Source organism: Peromyscus maniculatus, chromosome 4, assembly GCF_049852395.1.
Source record: "Peromyscus maniculatus bairdii isolate BWxNUB_F1_BW_parent chromosome 4, HU_Pman_BW_mat_3.1, whole genome shotgun sequence".
NCBI classification, from domain to species: Eukaryota; Metazoa; Chordata; class Mammalia; order Rodentia; family Cricetidae; genus Peromyscus; species Peromyscus maniculatus.
The window spans coordinates 108,936,101-108,961,811 of record NC_134855.1 but is presented as its reverse complement, the minus strand read 5'-3'; the positions used below and the strand labels follow the sequence as shown (position 1 = coordinate 108,961,811).

Below are 25,711 nucleotides of genomic sequence, written 5' to 3'. Positions count from 1 at the left end.
CAGAAGATGGCCCGGCAGTTAGGACACTCACTGCTCCTCCACAGGGTTGGATGTAGTTCCAGCACCCACATCTCAACTCACAGCTGTCCGTAATTCCAGTCCCAATGGAACTGTATGTAATGCCTACTTCTGGCCTCCATGGACACTGAACACACACAGTGTACTTAACATACATGCAGGCAAAACACTCATACACATAAAATAAAAATAAACAAGATTGTTAAAATAATGACATCTTACCTAGACTAGTCAAAATCAGAGACAATCAGAAGAATATGATTTCAAGAGGCTGGAGTGAGGATGAAGAGAGGAACTACTACTTAAGGGCAGAGGGTTTCCATTTATAAGAAGCCAGCATGCAGATGGATGGTATAAATAACATCATAAATATATTTAGTTCACTTAAACTACTTAAAACATTAAGGTGGTGAGTGTTATTATGTATATTTTGCCACAGTAAGAATAATTTTTAAAATGAACACCTAGCCAGATGTGGTGGCACACACCTTTAATCCTAGCACTCAGGAGGCAGAGGCAGGAAGAACTCTGAGTTCAAGGTCAGCTTGATCTACATAAAGAGTTCCAGGCTAGCCAGAGCTACATAGTGAGACCTTGTCTCAAAAAGCAAAACAAAAACAAACTAAAGAATATCTGATGGTATTAATACAAAAGAACATTAGATGTTTGTTTTCTAGGAATAAGTAAACACTGCCCTCTTCTGGTCAAAAGCATGCGTGAAGACAGGTTTCCAGAAAATGACGTACAGCTAATGCAGACCTCATGAAACTTAACAAGCTTGTAGTTACAACTACACACCACTACTATGTAAGGCAGCTATCAAAGAAGATGCCAGTTAAATCAGCCTTTAAAAAAATAAAGATTTCAAGCAATTAATAAAAATGACTTCAAAAAGAATTTAATGTAGCTTAATGTAAACTAATGCTTTTCAACAAATGTGAAACCTTACTCAAATAAATATAAATTCTACCACTTGGGAGTTCTTTATTTTTTTAACTTTATTTACTTATTTATTCAGGTATTTCAGGACATGGATTCTCTGTGTAGCTTTAGCCGTCCTGGAATTTGCTCTGTTGATCAGACTGACCTCTAACTTAAGAGATCTATCTGCCTCTGCCTCCCAAGTGCTAAAAGGTGTGTGCCACCACTGCCTGGCTGGGCTTCTTTCAGATGGTGCAATTATTTTAACATCAATCCTCAATGTTGTTCATAGGCAAAGAAAATACTCCTAAAGCTAAAACATCTTTGGGAAACTTACCAATGTCATAAGCCATGAAGTCCGAGGAGAAGCATTTGGCGCCATGGCTCATGGATGTGTCATTGTGTGTGTTTCCTCCAAACACCAGCATGGTTCCACTCACTATCACAGCTGTATGCAAGTAACGGAAAAATCGGCTGTCCTTAAGAATGGTCCTTTTGAGTTTATTTAAAAATAATAAATACAAGGTTAGTTTTAGAAGAATACTTAGCTATCTGCCAACTTACATGTAATTAATTACTTTATAACTTCGGCAACAGATGTGCAGTACTTGATTTTCCCTATATATAAGCCACTTCCTTAATAAATTCATAAAAGTCTCTAAAAAGTTTAGGAAACTATAATAAGAGCCCTAAAACGATCACAACCTATAGCTCTATAATTCCAGCTCCGAGGTAAGAATTATATAAAATTACAGATCAAAATTTATGCTTAATGTTTTATTAGTAATGCAAAAGCTAGAGATCAGAACTTCCAACTGTATAGGCTCAGTGGTGCACAGCCACTGAAGACAGTGATCTCCATGACAATGAAAAATTACATCCACAGCATGGTCTCTGTTGTATGTTGAGACAGAAAGGCAGAGAGGGAAGGAGGGAGAGATGGAGATCAACGCTTTATAATTATTTCATAACTCAAATTTAAATTTGCTAAAAGTACAGGCTGAGCTACAGTTCAGAGTGAGGGAAACAGAGGTATGAAACACCCTGTTTGACGTTTTAAAAGGATAAACCAGCAAATGCCCCCAACAATGACACTTTGCTGATCAAGACAAAAGTTAAACAGTACACTGACTGACAGTGCAGCCTATTCATGTGCAAAGCCCTGGGTTCGATCCCCAACACCAAAAAAGGAAAAGAGAAAGGTTATGCTTTTTAAGTAGGTTTAAAATCAGCACAACTTTATTCCTGAGAATTCTGAAGAGATGAAATCTATAGTACAGTTCAGTGGATGAGAAGTGAAATCAGCCCGCAACACTAAGTAAGCACTTTCTAACTATCCTAACAACAGAAAGGCTAACAGACAGCAACTAAACAAATACTACCTTAACTTTTTACCTTATTTATTTCCTAACTTTGTTGCACACAATGCTGAACAGAAAACAAACTGCAGCACAGTCTTTTTCAACCAATTGCCTGTCCAGAATCTACACCGTCAAGGGAAAGCTTGAGGAAAAGCACCCACCACATCTGGGTATCCACATCATATCTGTAGAGGTCATCTGCAAGGCGGTATTTATTGGCGCTGAAAGCCTTGTAGCCACCATGGACATACAGGGCCTTGGTCCTGTGATCATAAACACTGCTGTGGCCATAGCCCCCTTGGACAAGAGCACCCTGAGTGTGTAGTATACTCCACGTGTTCTTTTCTGGAAAAGAAAAGACAGTTAAAGTCAATGTTGCAGGCTCCTCTTCTTATTAAGCATTAACTAATTTAAACTATTTAAACAGTAGTTTAAAGTCTAAACAGCTAAGAGCAAAAGAAGGAAGTTCAGGATACACTTTCATCTTATTTATAAAGATGAAAGAGCATCTAGCCAGGCCTGGCCGGTGCAGGCCTAGAGTCCCAGGTACTAGGTAAATGAGGTAGGTGGATGACAAGTTCAAGGCCTGCCTGGACAATTTAATGAGACCTCATCTCAAAAGAAAAAGTTCTGGGGACATACCTTAATGGCAGTGTTGGTCTAGCATGCACAAGGACCTTGGGTTTAATACCCAGTACAATTAAAATAAGAAAGAGGACTTAGGAGGAGGACGAGGACGAGGATGACTTGGAGGAGGAGGAGGAAGAGGAAGTAGTATTATTATTACTATTCAGTGTAGTAAAGCACAAGTGATAGGAAAGAAGTGGGGGGGTGGGTATTGGGAGCCAAATGTTTAAGTGGGGAAAAGGGGTGTGGGAGAAAAGAAGAGTAAGAGCTGGGTTAATGAAAACTAAGGATTCATGGAGAAACCTTATGAAAGCCTGCAGGTTTGTATGCTAACTCAAAATCTCAGTTACAGGTTACCTTCCTACAGGGCACTAGTCAGACAGGTATCTAAAAATATAGACTGTTGCCATGCTCCTGGTTGCCCACTATAACTAGATGGTAGAATCTTACCGCGGAAGACACTGAGTATATTTGGTTTCAGGATATGGAAAAATAAATCCTGAACAGAGTAAGAAATGCCATTCCTGCTAGCTAGCTGTCATAGTGCTAGAAGGTGTTATGTAAGCTGCTGAGGGGAAGAAGTCACCAACGGTCGTACCCAATGCTGGTCCCTTGAAAAGCAAAGATGTACCCTACCCTGGTCCAACAGTGACACGACCATCAGCAGTGGGTGACCACAGTCTCTTCAGTCAGGTTTGAGGGCTACTCCACAAGCACGGTCAAAACTCACAGCTCAGGAAGTCATGGACTCAAGAAGAGAACCTGTTGACGTTGTTTTCCTAAAGTCATGTTGTCAAACTGCCTTCTAAATAACTGTGTTTAAGTACAGAAATCTGTGTTACTCTGAGCTGTGGTCAAAGCAGCTTTTCTTGCAATGGGTAGTGATTAATTTAAGGTTCAGAGTGCCGAGAATGAGGGAGTGCTCAGCCACAGAAAGGTAGGTATCAACCTCTGCCCCAAGACTCAGCGAACATCTTGGAAAGAATGTAAGAGCCTGAGGATAAGAAAACGTCTGTGAAATGCCTCCCCTACACTTGACATGCTGTTGCACACATGGACTCACAGCAGCTGTGGTTACTGCACAGGAACTACACAAAATCAAGCAAGGTAAAAATTCCAGCATACAGCAGGGAGGAGCGGCCAAGACCCCCCACAGCTGAGAAGAAGCCCCACTGGTAGTAGAAGGCTGCTCTAGTCTTCAGAAGAGAGAGGCACTGGTCTTTAGGGGTACTAGTATACTGTTCATGGCCCAGTGGGTGACCCCACAACTATGCAAACGGGCTGCATTAACTGGACTCAGTATGTTAGCCCTCGAAAGGAGGATATAAATCTGGGAAGAAGGTGTGTTGGGGAGGAGCCTATGGGGAGATGGATGGAGAAAATGGGTGGTAGGTAAGATCAAGATACATGCATGGATACATGCATGAAACTTTCAAAGAAGAAATTTTTAAAGATTCTGATTTTTAAAATAAATTTTAAAGATTAAAGATTCAAATTTCTCTCAGAGACATTTAATTTCCTATGATCGTTAGTGATTCCTTATGATTTTCAGATGTACTTTAATGATCTTTAGATGTACTTTATAGGACTACTTTATCAAAACTTCAATTCTGACACTCACATATACAATGAAAAACAACAAAACTGAACACAAGGGAAGATTATACCTTAAGGTAAAATAACACTGCATTAAACTAACCTCTAAAGGGCTATACAAAATTATTTTACAGTGCTTATTGTTTTACATTATGCTTATTTTGATACCCAAAGCATTTAGTGCTGTTTTGGCTATCTTTGACAAACTAACAGTAACAAATGTTTGTTGCACAGGGACATCAACAACTTGGATCTTACCAGTTATATAGTGATATTAACTACTGCAAGGCAAAGTACTGGATCAAGGTTAGGTTGAATTTTTAAACTCTCCAAATAAGGGTAGGGCTTTTTGATCTGATATTCAAGGTGCATCCACTGGAAAAAAATATACATACCTAAGTCATACTCCTGCACAATGCTTATATATCCATAGAGTGGGCAATGACCAAAGATGACCAACATGACCACACGGCCTGTCGCCAGTGTAACAATGTGTGCAGAGTGTCCAACTACTGCATACTGCTCCTTTGCTTTGGGTGTTAACAATACCCACGATTCATTATGAATATGAAATACTCGCAACTCATTGGTCACATTCCCTGTTGAATCAATTTTTCCTCCATACATGTAGATTTTATCCTACAAGAAAGATGTAAACAGGATTTTTAAAACCATTTTTTAAAAAATCAAATCTAGGGCTGAAGAGATGGCAGAGCAGTTAAGAGCAGCTGCTGCTCTTGGAGGGGACCAGGGTTTGGTTCCGAGAAGCCACATGGCCGCTGACAACCACCTGTATGTAACTCCAGTTCCTGGGGTTCTCATGCCCTCCTCTTCTGGCCTCTTGTGGACCAGCATGCACAGACACACAAGCAGGCAAAACAGCCATACACATAAAATAAAAATAAATACATCTTTTTAAAACATAATATCTGAGAACAGAAAAAGATTGGTTTACAACCTCATTATTATTATTAGCTGAAGAAGTATGAGTAAAATGTACTTTTCAGTGAATTACTAGGAACAAGATACAGAAAGAACAAAATAAAATAAATCACATTCTTTATCTCTCTAAAGCACTTTCTTCACATGAGATGTATTACAGAAAAAAAATGACTTAGAAAATGAAGTTCCCTCATCCTACAACACATGCATAAAAACAAGGAAATGAAAATGATTACTCAGTCACACTGCAATGTGGCTAAACTTGCTAATAAGCGTGGGGCTCACTGACACTTCCATCTTCATTCTTAACCACTTGGCATTGTAACCACAGTATCCCAGTACAATACCATGAATTAAAATAGTTCCAACTTCAATTTCCAATTACAACTTGGCCAATTATATACTCCCATCACACCAAAGTTTATACCAATAAAAATCAAAGCTGAAGAGCTATTCAATGACATAAAGCAACAAGAAGAGTTGGCTTCTTGCTTGGTAAAGAGTTGAGATAGTTTACCTTATGTAATGCCAAAGAATGGCCATATCTTACAATCACACTGTTCACAGACTGGTTTAGTGGCAGCCACTCCCTAGAAGCCAGGTCATACCTACAAAACAAACAGACCACATTTTCACCCAAATGATAAAACAGGACATCTTGTATTCTTCTATTTATGATATAATCCAGTTCAGAGACTTTCAATAAACAACCAGGGATAAGGGAGGCACATGTTATTCTGGCAAGCATATCTGATACCTGGGCCCATTGAGCGTGTGAGAACTCACAACAGGGAGGCCGACTACACAACCCTGGGATATATACATCTACCCGGAGCTTCTGTAGCTTCAAGCAAACCTCTTCGACATAACAATCTAAGCCACAGGAGTTTCTATTATAAAAGGACTTAAACTTAGTAGCTCACAATAACTTTCATTCATTTAATAGTGACAAGCTGAAGGCAAGTACTGAAAGAGGATGATAATTAAAAGAAAATTACTGAGCAAGCAAGACGGCTCAGTGAGTAACAGTGCTTGCTGCACAAGCCTGACCACCTGAATTCTATCCCTGGAACCCACACGGTGGAAGAAGAGAACCAACATGTGTGTGCATAAGCATGTACACACACTGGAGAGATCTGGAGGGAGTGGAAGGGAGAATTTGGGGTAGATATTATCAAGATTATGTGTATATGTGTGTGTGTATGAAATTTTCAAAGAATATTTTAAACGAAAATACTGGTATTTCTTTTGATTTAATCATTCATTCCAAGAATGCTAAAATATAATTATAACATTTCAATCATACTATAAATTCATTTAAAGAATTCTAAATACCAAATTCTATCCCTGGGATCCACATGTGTGTAGAAGAAGAGAACCAACATGTGTGAATATAGCTTTTATAAAGACTAAAAAGAATATCTGCTGATGAAGCTTTGTGTTAGAGGGCATCACAAGATAGGCAAACAGATACATAAAACTATGAATTACTAACTCTACCACATTTTTACATCTATTTAAAGCAAGTAACACTAGCATCAGGACCCTGATTGTTTCTGTGACTCTGGAGCAGTACATCAGGCCTTCCTCTGCACCCTGTGACTCTGGAGCAGTACATCAGGCCTTCCTTTGCACTCTGTGACTCTGCAGAGGTACATACGGCCTTCCTCTGCACTTGGGAACTTTAATTTCCTGACCTGGACAGAGGAGAACGCACTGGCATTTGTTAGCTTTTTTCTCTGAACTTTTCCTCTGTCTTAGTATATACCATCTGAAACAAATATAACAAAATGGAGACATCTATTAAGTGTGACTAACACATAAATTGGTATTTAACTTACATATTTTAGGATATTTATTTTTAAAATAGATGAAAATTATTTCTGTTTGTTTTAATAATTAACTACTGATAGTTACTATTTATTGCTTTTGTTAAACTATTTAATTAAGAAAGTCACTCACTGAAGTTTCAAAGGTACATACTACTTAATTTTGGACTCTATTAGCTCTCTGCTTTGAAGTTGAAAACCATAGTATTCACATTTCCAATCCCATTTCTTCTCCTAGTTTTGCTCTACAACTTACAGTGTCCATGTTCATAACATTCACATTCCATTTTGTAACTTTAATCCAACAGTGATTAGTACTGAGTCTGTGTATAAGCTGAAGCGACCTCATCACAGTCCTCCTACAATGACTTCTTCAGCTCTTCAATTTTTTACTGCTTGGAGTTCACTGTCAAGCTGTGTTCTGGTTTGAGACAGTCTCACTGAAAATTTTTTTTTTTTTTCAGCACTCTGGCCCCAAAGGAAAAGTCATGACACATGACAGAATCTACTAACAAGAGTTTTATCAAGACAACGGGACAGATGTGATCAGGCCTGTGGAAGGAACGGGGAACATGGCACCGCCTTATAAAAGCCAGGATGCACCTGCGCACACAGGCCCACTCGCAGACCCAGAAATGACTAGGCGGAGATGACGGGCATGCACGACCATGGGGCATGGTTGGAATTCCTATCGCTTACCAAGTACAGTGTAGGCGCTGGCCTTGAACTTGTGGTCCTCTCACCCAAGCAATCTAAGTGCCAAGATGAAGCATAGGATACCATGCCTCGCTCAAGTGATGTTTAAACGCAGAGCTCTCACGCATGCCTGCCCTGGTGTCCCTCGAGATTAAGAGCACTTGCTTGACACCATCACAGGTGAAGGGTGCCTTGGCTGGGTAAAATACTGATACCATTCGTATGTTGCTGCCTTGAGAGTTACAACTGGCATCGGCTGTTGCTATGCAAAGAGCTGAGGCTAGCTTAAGGTTTCCCTTCTTCAGTACTTAACTTTTCTGTGTAGACCCTGAAGAATTATCTGTCACTCTCATTCTCTCTCTCTTCCTCCTTCCTCTGGTCTTTCTCTGTCTCTACCTCACTATTTTTTTTCAGGTACAAAATTTTATAAAAGCAAAAACAACTTAACTCCATTCAGTTTTTGTTTTTGTTTTGTTTTCTTTTTAAACTGCACTGAAGAACAAGGCTATGCAAATAAATAAATAGCTCTTGACAGGTGTGGAAGAACAGGATGATATGTGAATCTAGGCACCCAAACCCCCACAAACCTCAGCTGAGACACCCTACTGACCCTAAAGAGCTGCTAGGCATCAGAACCCTTGGCCACTCAGGCCAGAAGGTAATAAAGGAAACAGATAAGAAAGGAACAAAACACCCATCCAACAAAGACAACACAAGAATCAACACCCAGACCTATAATCATTCCAAATCCGGATGTGCAAATGCCAGTGTAAAAACACATTCAGTAACAGAAAGGGCAATATGGCACCACAAGAACCCAGCGATCCTAAGACAGCAAGACCTGAACATTTCAACACAGCTGAAGCACAAGAAAATGACCTTAAAATAACTTTATGAAGATGACAGAGCTCCTTAAAGAGGAAATGAAAAGTTCCCTTAAAGAAATCGAGGAAAAGACAAACAAAAATTTGGGGGGAAAAAAAATCAATAAATCCCTTCAAGAAAGCCAAGAAAAAAAACAATCAAACAGGTGAAGAAAATAATTCAAGACTTGAAAGTTGAAATAGAAGCAATAAAAAAAAAGAAAAGAAAAAAAACCACAAACAAGGGAATTCTGGAAATGGAAATCTGGGTGAGCGAACAGTAACTACAAATGCAAGCATCACCAACAGAATACAAGGGATGGAAGAAAATCTCAGGCATTGAAGATACCATAGAGGAAATAGATTCATCGGTCAAATAAAATGTTAAATCCCAAAAATTCCTAACACAAAACATAGGAAATCTGGGACACCATGATAAGACCAAACCTAAGAATAATACCAATAGAAGGAAAAGAATCCTAGCTCAAAGGCACAGAAAATATATTCAACAAAATCATAGAAACAAAGAGAATACAAAGAATCAATGAAACAAAGAGTCCAAACTAACTAAAAGGCAGAGAGAATATCCAAATTAACAGAATCAGAAACCAAAAGGGGGACCTAACAACAGACACTGGGGAAATCCAGACAATCATTAGGTCACACTTCAAAACCCTATACTCCACAAAATTGAAAAAAATCTAGAAGAAATAGACAATTTTCTGAATAGGTAACAAATACCAAAACTAAATCAAGACCAGATAAACAATTTAAATAGACCCATAACCCCATAAGGAAATAGAAGCAGTCATTAAGTCTCCAAACCAAAAAAAAAAAAAAAAATCCCAGGACCAGATGGTTTCAGCGCATTATACCAGACTTTCAAAGAGCTAATACCAATACCCCTCAAACTGTTCTGCACAATAGAAACAGAAGGAACACTGCCAAATTCTTTTTAATAGGCTACAGTCACCCTGATACCCAAAACACACAAAGACTCAAGGTAGAAAGAGAGTTACAGACCAATTTCCATCACGAACATTGATGCAAAAATACTCAATAAAATATTGGCAAACCAAATCCAAGAACACATCAAAAAGATCATCCACCATGATCAAGTAGGCTTCATCTAAAGATGCAGGAATGGTTCAACATATGAAAATCTATCATATAAACAAACTGAAAGAAAGAAAAAAAACACATGATCATCTCATTGGATGCTGAAAAAGCCTTTGACAAAGTCCAGCACCATGATAAAGGTCTTGGAGAGATCAGGAATACAGGAACATAACTAAACATAATAAAAACAATATACAGCAAGCCAACAGCCAGCATCAAATTAAATGGAGAGAAACTCAAAGCGATTCCACTAAAATTAGGAACAAGACAAAGCTGTCGACTCTCCCCATATTTATTCAATATAGTACTCGAAGTTCTAACTAGAGCAATAAGACAACGAAAGGAGATCAAGGGATACAAATTGGAAAGGAAGAAGTCAAACTTTCACTATTTGCAGATGATATGATATGATAGTATACATAAGTGACTCCAAAAATTCTACCAGAGAACTCATACAGCTGATAAACACCTTCAGTAATGTGGCTGGATACAAGACTAACTCAAAAAAATCAGTAACCCTCCTATATACAAATGATAAATGGGCTGAGAAATCAGGGAAACAACACCCTTTATAATAGCCACATAAAATATCTTGTGGTAACTCTAACCAAACAAGTGAAAGACCTGTATGACAAGAACTTTAAGTCTTTGAAGAAAGAAACTGGAGAAGATATCAGAAGATGGAAAGACCTCCCATGCTCATGGATTGGTAGGATTAACAAAGTAAAATGGCCATCCTGCTGGGCAGTGGTGTCGCAGTCTTTAATCCCAGCACTCGGGAGGCAGAGCCAGGTGGATCTCTGTGAGTTCAAGGCCAGCCTGGTCTACAGATCCAGGACAGGCACCAAAGCTACAAAGAGAAACCCTGTCTCAGAAAAAAAAAAAAAAAAAAAAGGCCATCCTGCCAAAAGCAATCTACAGATTCAGTGCAATCTCCATCAAAATTCCAACATAATTCTTCAAAGACCTCAAAAGAACAATACTACAAAGCTATAGTAATAAAAACTGCATGGTATTGGCATAAAAACAGACACAAATTGAAAACCCTGATGTAAATCCACACACCTATGAACACCTGATATTTGACAAAGAAGCCAAAATTATACAATGGAAAAAAGAAAGCACCTTCAACAAACAGTGCTAACACAACTAGATGTCAGCATGTAGAAAAATGCAAATAGATCCATATCTATCACCCTGCACAAAACTCAAGTTCAAGTGAATCAAAGACCACAAAATCCAGTTACATTCAACCTGATAGAAGAGAAAGTGGGAAGTAGCTGTGAATGCATTGGCACAATAGACCACTTCCTGAATAGAACACCAGTAGCATAGACACTGAGATGGACAATTAATAAATGGGACCTCCTGAAACTGAAAAGCACCTTTAATCTCAGCACTCTGGAGGCAGAGCCAGGAGGATCTCTGTGAGTTCAAGGCCAGCCTGGTCTACAGAGCGAGATCCAGGACAGGCACCAAAACTACAAAGAGAAACCCTGTCTCAAGAAGAGAGAGAGAGAGAGAGAGAGAGAGAGAGAGAGAGAGAGAGAGAGAGAGAGAGAGAGAGAGAGAGAGAGACTGAAAAGCTTCTGTAAGGCAAAGGACACAGTCAATAAGACAAAACGGCAGCCTGCAGAATGGGAAAAGATCTTCACCAACCCCACATCTAAAGAGGGCTAATCTCCAAAATACATAAAGAAATTAGACACCAAAATACCAAATAATCCAATTTAAAAATGGGGTACTGATCTAAACAGAGAATTCTCAACAGAAGAATCTCAAATGGCCAAGATACACTTAAAGAATTGTTCAACATCTTTAGTCATGAGGGAAATTCAAATTAAAATGACTCGGAGATACCATCTTAAACCTGTCAGAATGGCTAAGATCAAAAACACTGATGACAGTCTCTGTTGGAGAGGATGTGGAGTAAGGGTAACACACTCCTCCACTGCTGGTGGGAGTGCAAACTTGTACAGCCACTTTGGAAATCAGTATGGCAGTTTCTCAGAAAATTGGGAATCAATCTACCTCAAGACCCAGCTATACCAATAATGGGCATATACCCAAAGAATGCTCAATCATACCATGAGGACACTTGCTCAACTATGTTCATAGCAGCATTATTTGTTATAGCCAGAACCTGGAAACAATCTAAATGGCCCTCAACCAAAGAATGGATAAAGAAAATGTGGTACATTTACACAATGGAATATTATTCAGCCATAAAAAAAAACAATGACATTATGAAATTTACAGGCAAATGGATGGAACTAGAAAAAAATCCTGAGTAAGGTAACATAGACCCAGAAAGACAAACATGGTATGTACTCACTCATAAATGGATATTAGCTGTAAAGTAAAGGATAATCATGCTATAATCCATAGCCCTAGAAAGATTAGGTAACAAAGATGGCCCAAAGAGGGATGCATGAGTTTCCCTGGGAAGGGGAAATAGAAGAGATCTCCTGGGTAAACTGCAGGTTGGGGGTGGGGGTGAATATGAGGGATCAGGTTGGGGGTGGGGGTGAATATGAGGGATCAGGTTGGGGGCAAGAGGAGGAGAGTAATGAAAGAGATGTCTTAATTGGGGGGGGTGGGTATTTTGGGGTCAGGGAGAAATCTGGTGCCAGGGAAACTCCCAGGAATCTACAAGAATGACCGCAGCTGACTCCTAATGATAGTAGAGAGGGTGCCTGAACTGGCCATCTCTTGTAATCAGATTGGTCACTACCCTAATTGTCACCAGAGAGCCTTCATCCAGTAACTAATGGAAACAAATGCAGAAATCCACAGCCAAGCACTGGGCCGAGCTCTGGAAATCCTGTTGAAGAACAAGGAAGAACTGTACGAGCCAGGGGGGGTCAAGATCATCACAAAGGAGCCCAGAGAAACTCACCTGGGCTCATAGGCATTCACAGACTCGGGATCAACAACTAGGGAGCCTGCATGGGACTAACCTAGGCCCTCTACATATGTGTAACAGCTATGTAGATTGGTCTATTTGTGGGACTCTTAGCAGTGGGATCATGGCCTGACCCTAACACTTGAGCTGGCTTTTGGGAACCTATTCCTCACACTGGGTTGCCTCGCCCAGCCTTAATATAAAGGAGGAGCTTAGTCCTACCTCAACTTGATGTGCTTTGTTGATACCTAGGGGAGGCCTGCCCCTTTCTGAATAGAAACAGAGGAGGAGTGGATAGTGTGGGGGTAGGCAGAGGAAGGGAATGGGAGGAGAAGAGGGAGAAGAAACTGAGGTTGGGATGTAAAAATAAATGAAAAAATTTAATTATTTAAAAAAAAGAGGAGGTAAGATTGTTTCAATCCATTAATTTAATAGACACAAAAAAGTCTTGAGACATGAAATCTCTTTGCAAACTGAATCAAACTTAGGACATGAGAAGTGCATTGAAAAGCACTGTAACACTTTTGTGGAATTCTTACTGGATGGTATTTTTGAGAACTCTTTAGGTTTGAGACCACATGCCTACACCTTGAGGGGGCAGAAAGATACATACGAAATACAGAAGTTTCCAAATGTGTCCCATCATGGCATGGAGGGTCTAAATCTGTATCTTAATACATTTTGTTCCTACTCTGTCAGCATGCTAGTTGACTTAAGTGCTGGCATGTCCCCAGCATCTAGGTAAGATGAACCCCCAAAAGATGCTTGGAAAATAGGCTATCTTTTTTTTTTCACAGCACAAATGAAGCAAACATAAGAACAATATGAATGAAACACAGCGTAAGAAATTCTAAGGACCAAATTAATTGTTCTTCACAATATTAAACAATTGGTTCTTAGATCTGGACAAGCACATATGTGGGGATCCCTGCAAGTGTTATGGCTCGCAGGGAAATGAACCTCCAGAGACAAGAAGGAAAACTCAGTTCAGCATGACTTGGCAGGATTGGTTCAAACTTCTGGAATCTGACACCAAGTGGTTTATTTTTTACATTTTTAAACACAGTAAAATTTTGGGGGAAAGCTCCCTTGTGACAATTATCACAACAAAGCTTAAAGCACAGCTATGTGGAAACTCCCTTACAAGGTGTATGTCTTTTGCAAAGCACCTATGACCTCTTCTACAAGAATGGGTTTCTTCTACTGACTGGGAAACAATGCTCAGGATAAGGATCAGGGAGCAAGGGTTTGTAAAAAGTCAAATAGCAAACTCTTTTGCAAAGTACATGGGACTTCCTTCATGAGGATGGGTTACATTGACTGAGAAACAATGCTCAGGAGTCTGGGGGATTCCAGGAGGGCTGGCTCTGTAGAACAGCAAATCACCAGGTTACTGAACAGCATCCACTCCAGCCTTCCGGGCAATCAGGTGTCAATTTCTTCCCCTGAAGAAAAAGCCCACGTGCTGAACAGTTCTGTGTTCTCTGGTGCTAGCTATAAGCCTGTGGACCCCATGTCCTCCTACACACATAAGCACAGGAATGCAGGAATCAGAAACAGGTCTTTTCCATAGCTCAGCCATCTCCCTCACAAGCCTCCTCCTCTGGCTGGCAACCCAGTGACCATCTGTGGGGTCCAAGATCTGAAATCAGGGAAGCAGAGTCTCAGGAAGCTAGGAGACTAAAGAAAATGTGAGGTGCCGCAAAGAGATGTGACAAATTTTATTCACTCTGGGGAAAAGGCCGCTTACCTTTAATCTCAAAAGCATATTTATATAAAATTCACACAACAGTAGCATTTGTCCAGAAACAGCTATATAACAGATTTAATCACTGTACACTATGAATTCCTAAACATTCAGTGTCAGCCATCTTTAGCTGATTCATGGTTCCTCAGATGTCTAGAGTTTGCCATCTTTGGCCCACTCCAGATATCCATATTGACATCATGTGGTCTACACCTTAAATGTCCTTTCATTCCCCTCACCATCAGACTACAGGGCACATACTCCACCCTCCTACAACGTCCAGGCAACCCACTAACAGAATTTGACCGCTACCAAATCTAAGCAAAGGTTCTTCGGAGAGTGGATACACCACAGCCAGCAGAGAGTACAGAACCATCCAGAACTTGATCAAATTAGGTCTGTCTACCCACTGAGAAAATGCTGTAAAACTTTCCTGAAACACCTTTTGCTATTTCAACCCACTTATTACTTGTGGTTCTTTTCCTCGGGGACAGTAATTTTATGTATTTGACACCTCCTATCTTTCATGTATTTTTGCTTTTCTCTAACCTTTCAACCATTTTCTCTGAGTTAACTGGAATTATCTCAATCCACCAATCATTTAGCTTCTAGGTTTTGCTTGATATTATTTATTCCTGTTTCTTTAGGTCTAAAAAACCTCCCACTTCATTTCAAACTCCTTCAGCTTTATGCAGAATTTAAATCCAAGTTGTCTACAAAAGACACGGTGGGAAAGGTCTCCACAAAGCTTCACATGGGGGCTGGTGCTACTCACTGGGGTCGTCCTTACTTCTCTGAAGTCGGGTAAAATGCAGGGGCCTGGATGAAGATGTGCAATCTTTTAGAACACAACCCCCAGACATCCCTTCCTCGGGTGTAAACGTCCTATCTGCAGTGCATTGTACTGCCACGGGAACAAGAGCTGCGGCTTCAGGGGAATCAACCACCTGCTCCATTTCTCTACTTTTCACTTGATCCTTCTTAGCAACTACTTCTCCTCCTACAATTGAAATAGCTTTAAAAAAATATCCAACCAGTTTGCTTTGTTCTAGATTTGGGACTTGTATTGGTTACTTTTCTCACCATTGCCTAATACATGACAAAAAATAACTATGGCAGAAAGGTTCCTTTTGGCTCATAGTGCAGAGGACTTTGAATTATGCAGTTCATCAGAGCCAGGAAGGCATGGCAATGGGAGCAAAGTGGTCTATGGGACCAACTCGGGAGCAGAGAAAGGAGAATGCCAGTACCCAAGCTAGCATACCCCACCCCATCCCCTCTCTTCCTTTTCATTTAGTCAGACCTCAGGCTGTCCTGACAGACAAAAACTACAGTCACCTGGGAAAAAGAAACTTCATTTGAGGGATAGCCTCGATCAGACTGATCTACGGGGATATCTGTGAGGCATGTTCTTGATGGCTAATTGATACAGAAGGGCCTAGCCTACAATGGGCAGTAAGTACATCACTAGGCAGGTGGGCTATAAAATGTAAGAAAGCTGGCGAAGCATGAGCAGGAGAGCCAGCAAGCTAGTGAGCAAGCTGGTAAGCAAGCTGGTCTGCTCCTGCTTAAGTTCCTCACTTGACATCCCTCAGCAATGGATAGTTACCTAGAAGTGTAAGATGAAAACAAACTTTTTCCTCCCCAAGCTAGTTTTGATCAGTGTTTTATCACAGCAACAGAAAACAAACTAGAATAAAAATAAAACAAACAAAAAAACAAGCCTACCTCTTTTTTACCCAGAGAAAGAAGGAAATTCAATTATAAAGTTTTCAGTGGTGATCATTTTATTATTACTATTATTATTTTGAGACAAAGTCTCACCATGTAGACCAGGCTGGCCTTGAAGTCACAGAGATCCACCTGCTTCTGCCCCATGAGTACTGAGATACAGGGATTAAAGGTTTGCACCACCATGTGCACAGCTCAACTGGAATATTTCTTGTCTTTTTTTGCAGGAGGGGTTAAGAGGGGGCTTCTCTGTGGAGCCCTGGCTGTCCTGGAACTAGCTCTGTAGTCCATGCTGGCCTCAAACTCATAGCAATCTGTCTGCCTCTGCTGGGATTAAAGGTGTCCACCACCACCACCTGGCTCAACTGGAATCTTAATGCAGGAAGCCAAGACCATTTATTTTGTAAGAGGATCACCAGGTGACTTAAAATAGAAACTGCATTTCATTGTGTTTTATATTTTTGAGACAGGTTCTTACTCTGTATGTAGTAAGGCTGGTCTGGAATTCAGAAAGTTTCAAAAACTTGTGACAACCCTCCCACATTAGTCTCTCAACTGCTAGGATTACATGCGTGAACTACCACTCCCAGCTTAGGAAATGTCTTTTAATGTAACTTAAAATTGTGGCTTAGTAGGGTTGTGGGAGAAAGAATATAAAGGTAACTCCTGGAATGTGCTTGATAAGAACAAGTAAAAATGACTATAAAATTTATAACTGAAATTCCAATTCACAACTTTCCTTTTTGATTTTCAGACAGGATTTCATGTAGCCCAGGCTGACCTCAATTTTGTTATATAGCTAAGGATGACCTTGAACTCCTGATCCTCTTTTCTCCACCTCCAGAGTGCTGAGATGATGGCATATGCCACCATGTCCCATTTATGACGTGCTGGGGATTGAACCCAGGGCTTCCTGAATGCTACAGGCACTCTACCAGCTGAACTATATTTTGAGACAGGATCTTCCTATCCAAAATATTACTTTAAAAAAGAACCACTATATTCACTGAAATTCCAAGAAAATTAGTAAAGCAAGAATTATGACTATACCAATAGTTGTATGAAATATATAAAGCCCTAAAACAACTCATGTTTTTCTTGAGTACACATACATAGAAAAGATGTTCTAATCTAAAAAAAAAAAAAAAAAGGCTTACAGGCAAATTACAGTGCCATTAATACATACATCTAGAATATGTGTGAAGTAAATGGAGAATTTGCTTGCTCCCCAGTGGCTATAAGTACTTACCTGAGCACCCTCTGTGAACTACATCCTGAGCTGACAGAGTAAATCAAGTCCAAACAATGGGTATGTGCTATAATGGGCAAACACATGATTTAAGATAAGCAGCAGTACTTGGAAGTCATTTAGAACTATGAAAAACAACAGGGAAAACCTGTCTGAACCAGATGGTCAGGAAAGATCTCTTGGTGAGACAATTAGATTGAGCTGTAAAGAATGAGAGAAACCAGTCCTCAGGCACAGAAACAGAACATCTAGACAGAACGAACACTGATGCAAAGAAAGAAAACTGTTAGGGCAGCACAGAGGACAAAGGCAAAAGAGAAACAAACAGGATGTGGGATGCGAACAGTGGTTAAATGGGGACACGGGGCCATTATATTTAACGGGACGGTATTAATGGGAGGCTTTTTCTATGTGTGTGTGGCTTTTGTTTTTTGCTATATAGTGCAGGCTGGATCCTAACTCACTGTTCTCCTCACCGGACTTCCAGAATGCTGAAGGACAGGCATGCACAACCTTCAAGCCCCTCGAGGTTCCTGAGTGGCCAGGCCCTGCTCCTGAGGACCTCTAACAGCCAGGCTCCACTCTACAGAGGAGAAAGCCCAAGCTCAGGACCTGAAGACCCACCAATCCCTGAGCTTGAAATCCTAACAATCCCTGGGCTTGCCTCAAGCTCAGGACTTGAAATCCTACCAATCCCCATCCTGGAAATCTCTACCCTGGAAAGCTCCATCTCCCAAGAAATGCTATACAAACCCCGTTTTCTGCTCAGTTCTCTGTAACTTCTGTTCCAAGCAGAGGCAGCCACCCTCCTAGGTTTTTCTCTCTCAATAAATCTGCATGTGACTTTGTGTCATTCCTGGCTCCCAACTGCCAGGATACCGTTCCCTTCAGAGCTGTAACACTTGCATTGGGGAAATCTCCCCTCAGAGCTGCCACATTTCCAACAGGGAAGCCTTTTCCCTCAGAGCTGTGACACACAACCAAGCATGGCTAACAATGGCTTTTAAGAATATAGTAAATGATGGGATTTGCAATTTTTAAATACAATCCATTCACCTTTGCAAATGGATTAAAAGCAACAGAAACATAAATCTGACAGAATTCTATTGCTAGAGACTAAGTAGAAACCAACAGCAGGCTAGACCTAAAAATAAATAAATACAGCATGTATTTGTTGACCGTTGGTGAAAATTGATATGAAGTTATGAGGGAAGGCTATAAAGGAAGGGAAGTATCAAAATGATACCTAGGTTTCTTGCTTCAAGAGAGAAACCTGTGGGCTAGCAAGAAGGATCACAGTTAAGAGCCATTGCTGATCTTTCAGAGGGCCTGGACTCAGTTTCCAACACCCACATAACGGGCTCATGGCTCTCTGGAACTCCAGTTTCAGGTGATCCAATGCCCTCTTCTGCCATGGTTTGCATGTGGCGCGCACGCGCACGCACACGCACGCACACACACACACACACACACACACACACACACGCGGAAGGAAACGATGACAGGGCAAGAGTAAAATCGCACAAGTGACACATGTGGCTCTTACAAATATCTAGTGTCAACAACAGGAAGAAAAATCGTTTTTACAAGTTTAATTTTACCTTTTCTTTTGATGGAAGCAGCACTCGTGGTGAGAGTAGTCAGGCTTTTCTTTGTATGTTTGTTTATTTTTGAGACAGGATCTCTATATGTACCTATCCCAGCCTCAAAATCACAATCTTCCTGCCTCTGCAACCTGAGTTCTGGGACCAAGGACAAGCACATGCCACCACCCTCAGCTCCAGATTTAGGGAAGATTTTAAAGATCATGCCACTAAGACCTGATGATATATCACAACTTGAGTACCCATGACACTCCCCACCTCTCTGTTTCCTGGTGTTTATATCCATGTATAATACCCTCCCTTGAGTATAAACAGAATTAATGACCAGTAGGAAGCAAAGATGACAGGGTATCATTTCTGTGATTCATACTGTCAGAAAGACTCAGTCAAGCCTCTTCTTGTGGCTTCATGACATAAACATATACATGGGTGAGAACTGTGAAAACTGGGCATAGATAGACTCGAGGAGGTAAAGGCACCCTCTGTGAACTGAAGGCAGCATCCGGCACGGACTGGACAGCCGCCGTGGATTAGAGTGCTTGCTGCTTTTCCACAGGACCACGCTGAGTCCCCGCAGCTATGCCTTAACTGCGGGAACTCCACCTCAGGGGCGTCCAGCGCCCTCTACCGACCTCTAACGGCACTGCACGTACACAGCGTTCACTCACAGAGACACATACACATCAATATCAAGAGAAATATCTAGCAGGAAGATTGAGTATTATTATTTTTCAAAGTGATTTAAGGAAGTGATTTTTAGTCATTTAGGGAAAACTTGCTTTATTCTAAAATACATGTATGGATTTGCCAACACAGGAAACAGGAAATAGGTTTGCAAATTCTTTTACGTGGATAATATAAAATAAATGTAGTATAAGTTTCTTCTACTCTTCACACTTTTGGTTGTCTCATATTTTGGGTATAAGGCTAGTAAGATCAAGTGAGAAAAAGGACTCTTTGTATTAAGTAGCCTAGTCTTCATCTTATCAATCTTCACCTTACAATCTCAAAGACCAAGTAAAGAAAAACTCCAATTAAAACCAGAAGACCTGGGAGCTGGAGAGATGGCTCAGAGGTTAAGAGCACTGGCTGTTCTTCCAGAGGTCCTGAGTTCAATTCCCAGCAACCACATGGTAGCTCTCAACCCTCTGTAATGAGATCTGGCGCCCTCTTCTGGAGTGCAGGCATACATGCAGGCAGAACACTGTATACATAATAAATAAACTTTAAAAAAAAAAAAAAAAAAACAGAAGACCTGGCTCACAGACATACATGCAGGCAAACACTCACACACATAAAAATAAAAACAAATCTTTACAAGAGCAAGACCAAGAAGGGACGAGGCTGAGCTGAGGTGCACAGCCCAGGGATGTAGGCCCCATGTCTGGAGCAGTGAACACCTCAAGTTTTCAGTTTTAAAAAAAGCCCCCAAATAAAAGTACACTGCCAAGCCTGGAGAAGAAAATGAACAGAAAGAGTGAAAAAGCAGAAGAGGCAGGGCCTGGATTACATGTAATGATAGGAGGGCAGGGGTTTTCCAGAAGGCAAAGGAATTTATAGATGTCAATCATACTTGGGAACCTGAAGAAAACTGAGAGTCCAGAGTTCACTGAAGCATTTCCTAATTTTCAAAAAGCTGGCAAAGGACAGGATGATACAAAGGGAAATCTCTATGTGACAGTGACCCTGATAACAGCAAACCAAAGGAGAAAAGATGCTGTTGACAAACTAAGAGGCTTTGCCCCAGATCTTGATCCTCAATCAACACTTGGTACCACAGACAGCAATGGAGAACTGGTGTCTCTCATGAACTGGAAGGATTCCAAAGATGTTGTGGAATATTATTTTAAGATGTGTTACATTTGTTTATGCTGTGGAACATTTGTTTAATGATGCAAAGATGTGCTGCATTCTTTTATGTTTCATTTAACGCTGTGAAGCTGTGTTACTTTGCCTGTCAAAACACCTGGTTGTTCTAATAAAGAGCTGAACAGCCAATAGCAGGGCAGAGAAAAGATAGGCAGGGATGGCAGGCAGAAAGACTAAACAGAAGGAGAAATCTGGGAAGCAAAGAGGAAGGAGCGAGAAAGAAGGGGCCCTTCACCCAGCCACACAGCCAGACACGGAATAAGAAGGAAAGAAAAGACATACAGAAACAGAGAAAGGTAAAAGCCCAGAGGCAAAAGGTAGATGGGATGATTTAAGTTAAGAAAAGCTGACTAGAAACAAGCCAAGCTAAGGCCGGGCATTCATAAGAAAGGATAAGCCTCCGTGTGTGATTTATTTGAGAGCTGTGTGGCGAGGCCCCAAGGAGCAAAGAGCCAAAAGAGTAAAGAGTAAAAACAACCAACAACACAAACAGGCTGATTTGGTGCTGGAAAAATGAAGTGTCCTCAAGTTGTAATTGTTTTTCTTTAACCTTCTTTTTTATGTTATGTATACAGGAGTTTTGCAGCATTTGTCTGTGTACTACATCCATGCAGTGCCCACAGAGGCCACAAGAGAGTGCCAGGTACTCTAGAACTGAAGTCTCGGGTGGCTGTTAGCAGGATTAAGTGCTCTTAACAGCTCAACCATCTTTCCAGGCCCTCAACTTAATATTCTTTTATTAATATTATTATTACATTTATTTATTTGGGGCAAGGGCATGTAAATGCCAAGGCCCAAAGGTCAGAAGACAACCTTCAGGAGTCGATTCTTTCTTCCATCCATGTTGGTCCTAGGTCATCAGGCCTGTGGGTCAAGTGCCTTAATCTGGCCTCTGATAGTCTGTATATTCTCTATTTTTTTTTTGGTGAGACTTTCTGTTCTTTCATTTGTTTTGTATATGTGCAGCTGCTCATTGTCATTTTTAAGACAGCTGCTTTTAAATTCCTTGTCAGATAATTCTAATGTGAGTCACCCCAACGTCACTGTCTCTTTAACTATTTTCTCATTCAAATTGAGATTGTCTTGGCTGAGACTGTATATGCTATTGTATATCATGCTGTGAGACTCTCTATCTTCTGTTATGGCAGGCCTTCTCTGACACCACTCCACTGGGATGGAGAAAGTCCGTGGAGGGTAGAAGTCCAAGTTCTCCACACGGTCTCTTCTGGTATTGTACGGTGGAAGCTTTATTTCTCTGTGGTGGAGCTGAAAGTCTTTTCTCCCTCTTTGGTGTCTCTGGTACTAACCCTAATAGCTCGGGTATCACTAGATCCTGGCACAAACGGACATCCAGGCTCTCCACGTGGACTTTACTGGCACAGGTGAGGCCAGGGCTAAGTGTTTGTGGTATCTGGCTGGCACAGAGACATTACTATTAAAATTTTGTCTTTCTAAATCCTTGGACTAAAGAGACAGCACAAGCTTTTCTGGAAGACCTTGCTTTAAATTTGTTATTCTCTTGAGATGCTAGCTATATAACCACAGACCTTGTATGTACAAGGCAAGAGCCCTCCCACTGGGCTACATCCCACGTGGTTTCCTTAGGGCTTTTCCCCCTGTAACTATCATTATTTCCAAACTGCCAATGTCTGCCACAGTAAGTTTAAGATACACAGGTAAAAAGAAAAGCCTTAGGACTCACTGCCATGTCGCTCATTGTGCTCAGGAGTACATAGCCCTTATTATTATTATTATTATTATTATTATTTTGCTACTGTTTAGTTTCTCTTCTTGGTTTTACATACAGTGTTCAAGATTTGTAACTATAGTTATCATTTTAAAAAATGTCTAAGGCCAGAAAGATGGCTCAGAGGGTAAAAAAAAGCACTTTGCTGCCAAGTCTGAAGACCCAGGTGTGGCCCTGAGAGAGTCTGAGCTACAGGGTGGAGGCAGAGAATGGCTCCTCGTCATTTTCTAACCACCACACAAGTGCTATGGAACATGAGTTCTCACACACATACCCACAAAATTAATACATACATGTAAAAAATGATATTTAAATTCTTTCTGTATGATTTAAAGATTCCTAATTCAATATTCCTTTTCCAAAGCAGTATCTATTGCGTTTATAGATGTGTCTCCTTCCATATTTGTCTTCAATTCTGAAATTATTTTAGAGTTGTTAACTTTGATCATTCCACTTCTGAGTTTGTCTAGTGATGTGTGTCATGACGCACATCACTATCTTATCATTTAACTTGTTTTGGAAGGTTGAAGTTTTCATCAGTTTTATAAGGTTTGATTTCACTGTCCTAAATTACTTTGTGTTTTAATGACTATATCTGGGGTGGTTCAAAAACTGTGTGTGGTGGTTTGATTGAAAATGGCCCCAACAGGTTCATGAATTTGAACACTTGGTCCTTAATTGATTGAAATGTTTTAGGAAGGATTAGGAGGTGTGGCCTTGTTGGAGGAGTTGTGTCACTGGGAGTGGGCTTTGAGGGTTTTATTTTTGTGTGTGGGGGGGGTTCGAGACAGGGTTTCTCTGTGTAGTTTTGATGCCTGTCCTGGATTCTCGATCTGTAGCCCAGACTGGCCTCAAACTCACAGAGATTCACCTGCCTCTGCCTCCTGAGTGCTGGGATTAAAGCATGTACCACCACAGCCCGACGGGCACTAACAGAAAAATTTCCAGGCTATAAAATCTGCATGGGACAGTATTTATAAATCTCTTCTTGAAGTCTATTCTCCATAGCTAACTCTAATATGATAATGTATATTCTACCTTCAAATAAGCACAAACAGACTTCAAACCCTGGAAATTATTACACAAAGGCAGGTTATTCTCATAAACTATAAACTGAAAGCATCTGACATATGAAAATTATTAATATTAAAATATTAAGTAACCTCTATTTATATAACCCACTACATACCTAAAGCAAAATATCAGAGAAAGTATCTCTAAAAGATAAGTTTCTCTTATTAAGACATGAATTCTTCAGAGCTCTCAATTTTAAAACATCAACTGTAGTGGTTTGAATGAAAATGGCCCCACAGGCTCAGAAGGAGTGGCACTATTGGGAGGTGTGGCCTTGTTGGAGGAGGTGTGGCCTTGTTGGAGGAAGTGTGAGACTGTGGGTGGGCATGGAGGTCTCAGATGCTCAAGCCATTCCTGGTGTGGCCTTCTCTTCCTGCTGCCTGTGGATCCAGACGTAGAATTCTCAGCTACCTCTCCAGTACCATGTCTGCCTGCATGTAGTCAGTCACGCTTCCTGCCATGATGATAATGGACTAGACCTCTGAATCTATAAGCCAGCTCCAATTGTAAATGTTTTTTAATGTTTTCCTTTTTAAGATTTTATATATAATATAAAAGTTTAGAAGACTACTAGTGGAGTTTAAACAGAGATTTTCCTTAGTAATTACTTATAATTTCTTGTCTTTTTTATTATTTTTATGGCATAGTTTTCAGAGTGGAAACCTAAGCTTCTTGCAAAAGTGCTTAAAGCATTTATAGAGCTGGTGAGCTGGCTCAGAGGGTGAAGCATTACAAGTCTGGCAACCTGCCCTAAAGACCCCAAACTCATGTAAAGATGAAGGAGAAAATCAGCTCCACACAGTTGTCTTTTGGTTGCCACTTGCACACCATGACACACCATTTTCACCCCCACCCCACCATATATACACACAGTAATAATAAATAAAAGTGTAAATTATAAAGTCACTTACGCTAAAACCATGCTGTAATCCGAGTGGTTGAACATATATCCGCCAACAACCCACATTATATTCCCATTGACCACAGCTTTATGAGAGGCTCTGGGGAGCTTTAAATCAGAATAGTCTTCTCGAATCCAGAAAGATTGGTTAGCTGGCACAGGAATTGAACATCCAGGACCTAATTAAAACAAACAAACAAAAGGAACAACAACAACAAAAAAAAAAGGTTTCACAAAAGGCAGCCTGAAAGTTTATAGTATTCTAAGTTCTAATCTAAATGCAAAGAGTATTTAAAGAATAGCTTTTAAGTATCACACGTCTTTAACTTGTAGGGCTTTAAAATTTTTACATGTATAGGTGTTTTACCTACATGTATGTCTATGTACCACTTGCCTGACAGGTGTCCACTGAGGCAAGAAAAAGGCATTGGATCCCTGGGAACTCGAGTTACAGATGTTGTGAGCTATTATGCAGGTGCTGGGAATCAAACCTGGGTCCTCTGGAAGAGCAACCAGTGCTCTTAAATAAGCCATCTCTTCAGCACCTAACTGGTGATTTTTCGTTTGTTTGGTTGTTTCTGTTTGTTTTTTTTTTTTCAAGACAGGGTTTCTCTGTGTAACAGTCCTAGTTGTTCTGGAACTCACTCTGTAAACCAGGCTGGCCTCGAACTTACAAAGATCTGCCTGCCTCTACCCCCTAAGTGCTGGGATTAAAGGCATGTACCACCACTACCCGGCAGGTGTTTTCAATTTACTCAAGATGCTGACCAAAAACAATTACTCCCTAATAAAATTTAGTATCACACACTTTTTGATGACTTGGCAATATTCAGGTTAAAACTTTTAGTACAAATCTTGCTTAAGCAGCTCTTAGGGGAAAGGGCAGACCAAGGCGTTATCAATTCAATTAGA

At 40.5% G+C, this 25,711-nt stretch overlaps 1 protein-coding gene across 4 annotated transcripts in view; it reads right to left on the bottom strand.

Moving 5' to 3' along the window:
* Atrn (attractin) overlaps positions 1–25,711 on the bottom strand; it is a 151,679-nt gene that overhangs the window by 86,721 nt on the left and 39,247 nt on the right. For all 4 annotated transcript variants that reach the window (XM_076570657.1, XM_006984562.4, XM_076570656.1 and 1 more), the window contains exons 6-10: positions 24,810–24,978; positions 5,983–6,073; positions 4,919–5,162; positions 2,462–2,645; positions 1,277–1,431 (exon numbers count right to left, since the gene is read on the bottom strand). In XM_076570657.1, coding sequence (XP_076426772.1) covers positions 1,277–1,431; positions 2,462–2,645; positions 4,919–5,162; positions 5,983–6,073; positions 24,810–24,978 — 843 coding nt within the window. The remainder of the gene's footprint in view (positions 1–1,276; positions 1,432–2,461; positions 2,646–4,918; positions 5,163–5,982; positions 6,074–24,809; positions 24,979–25,711) is intronic.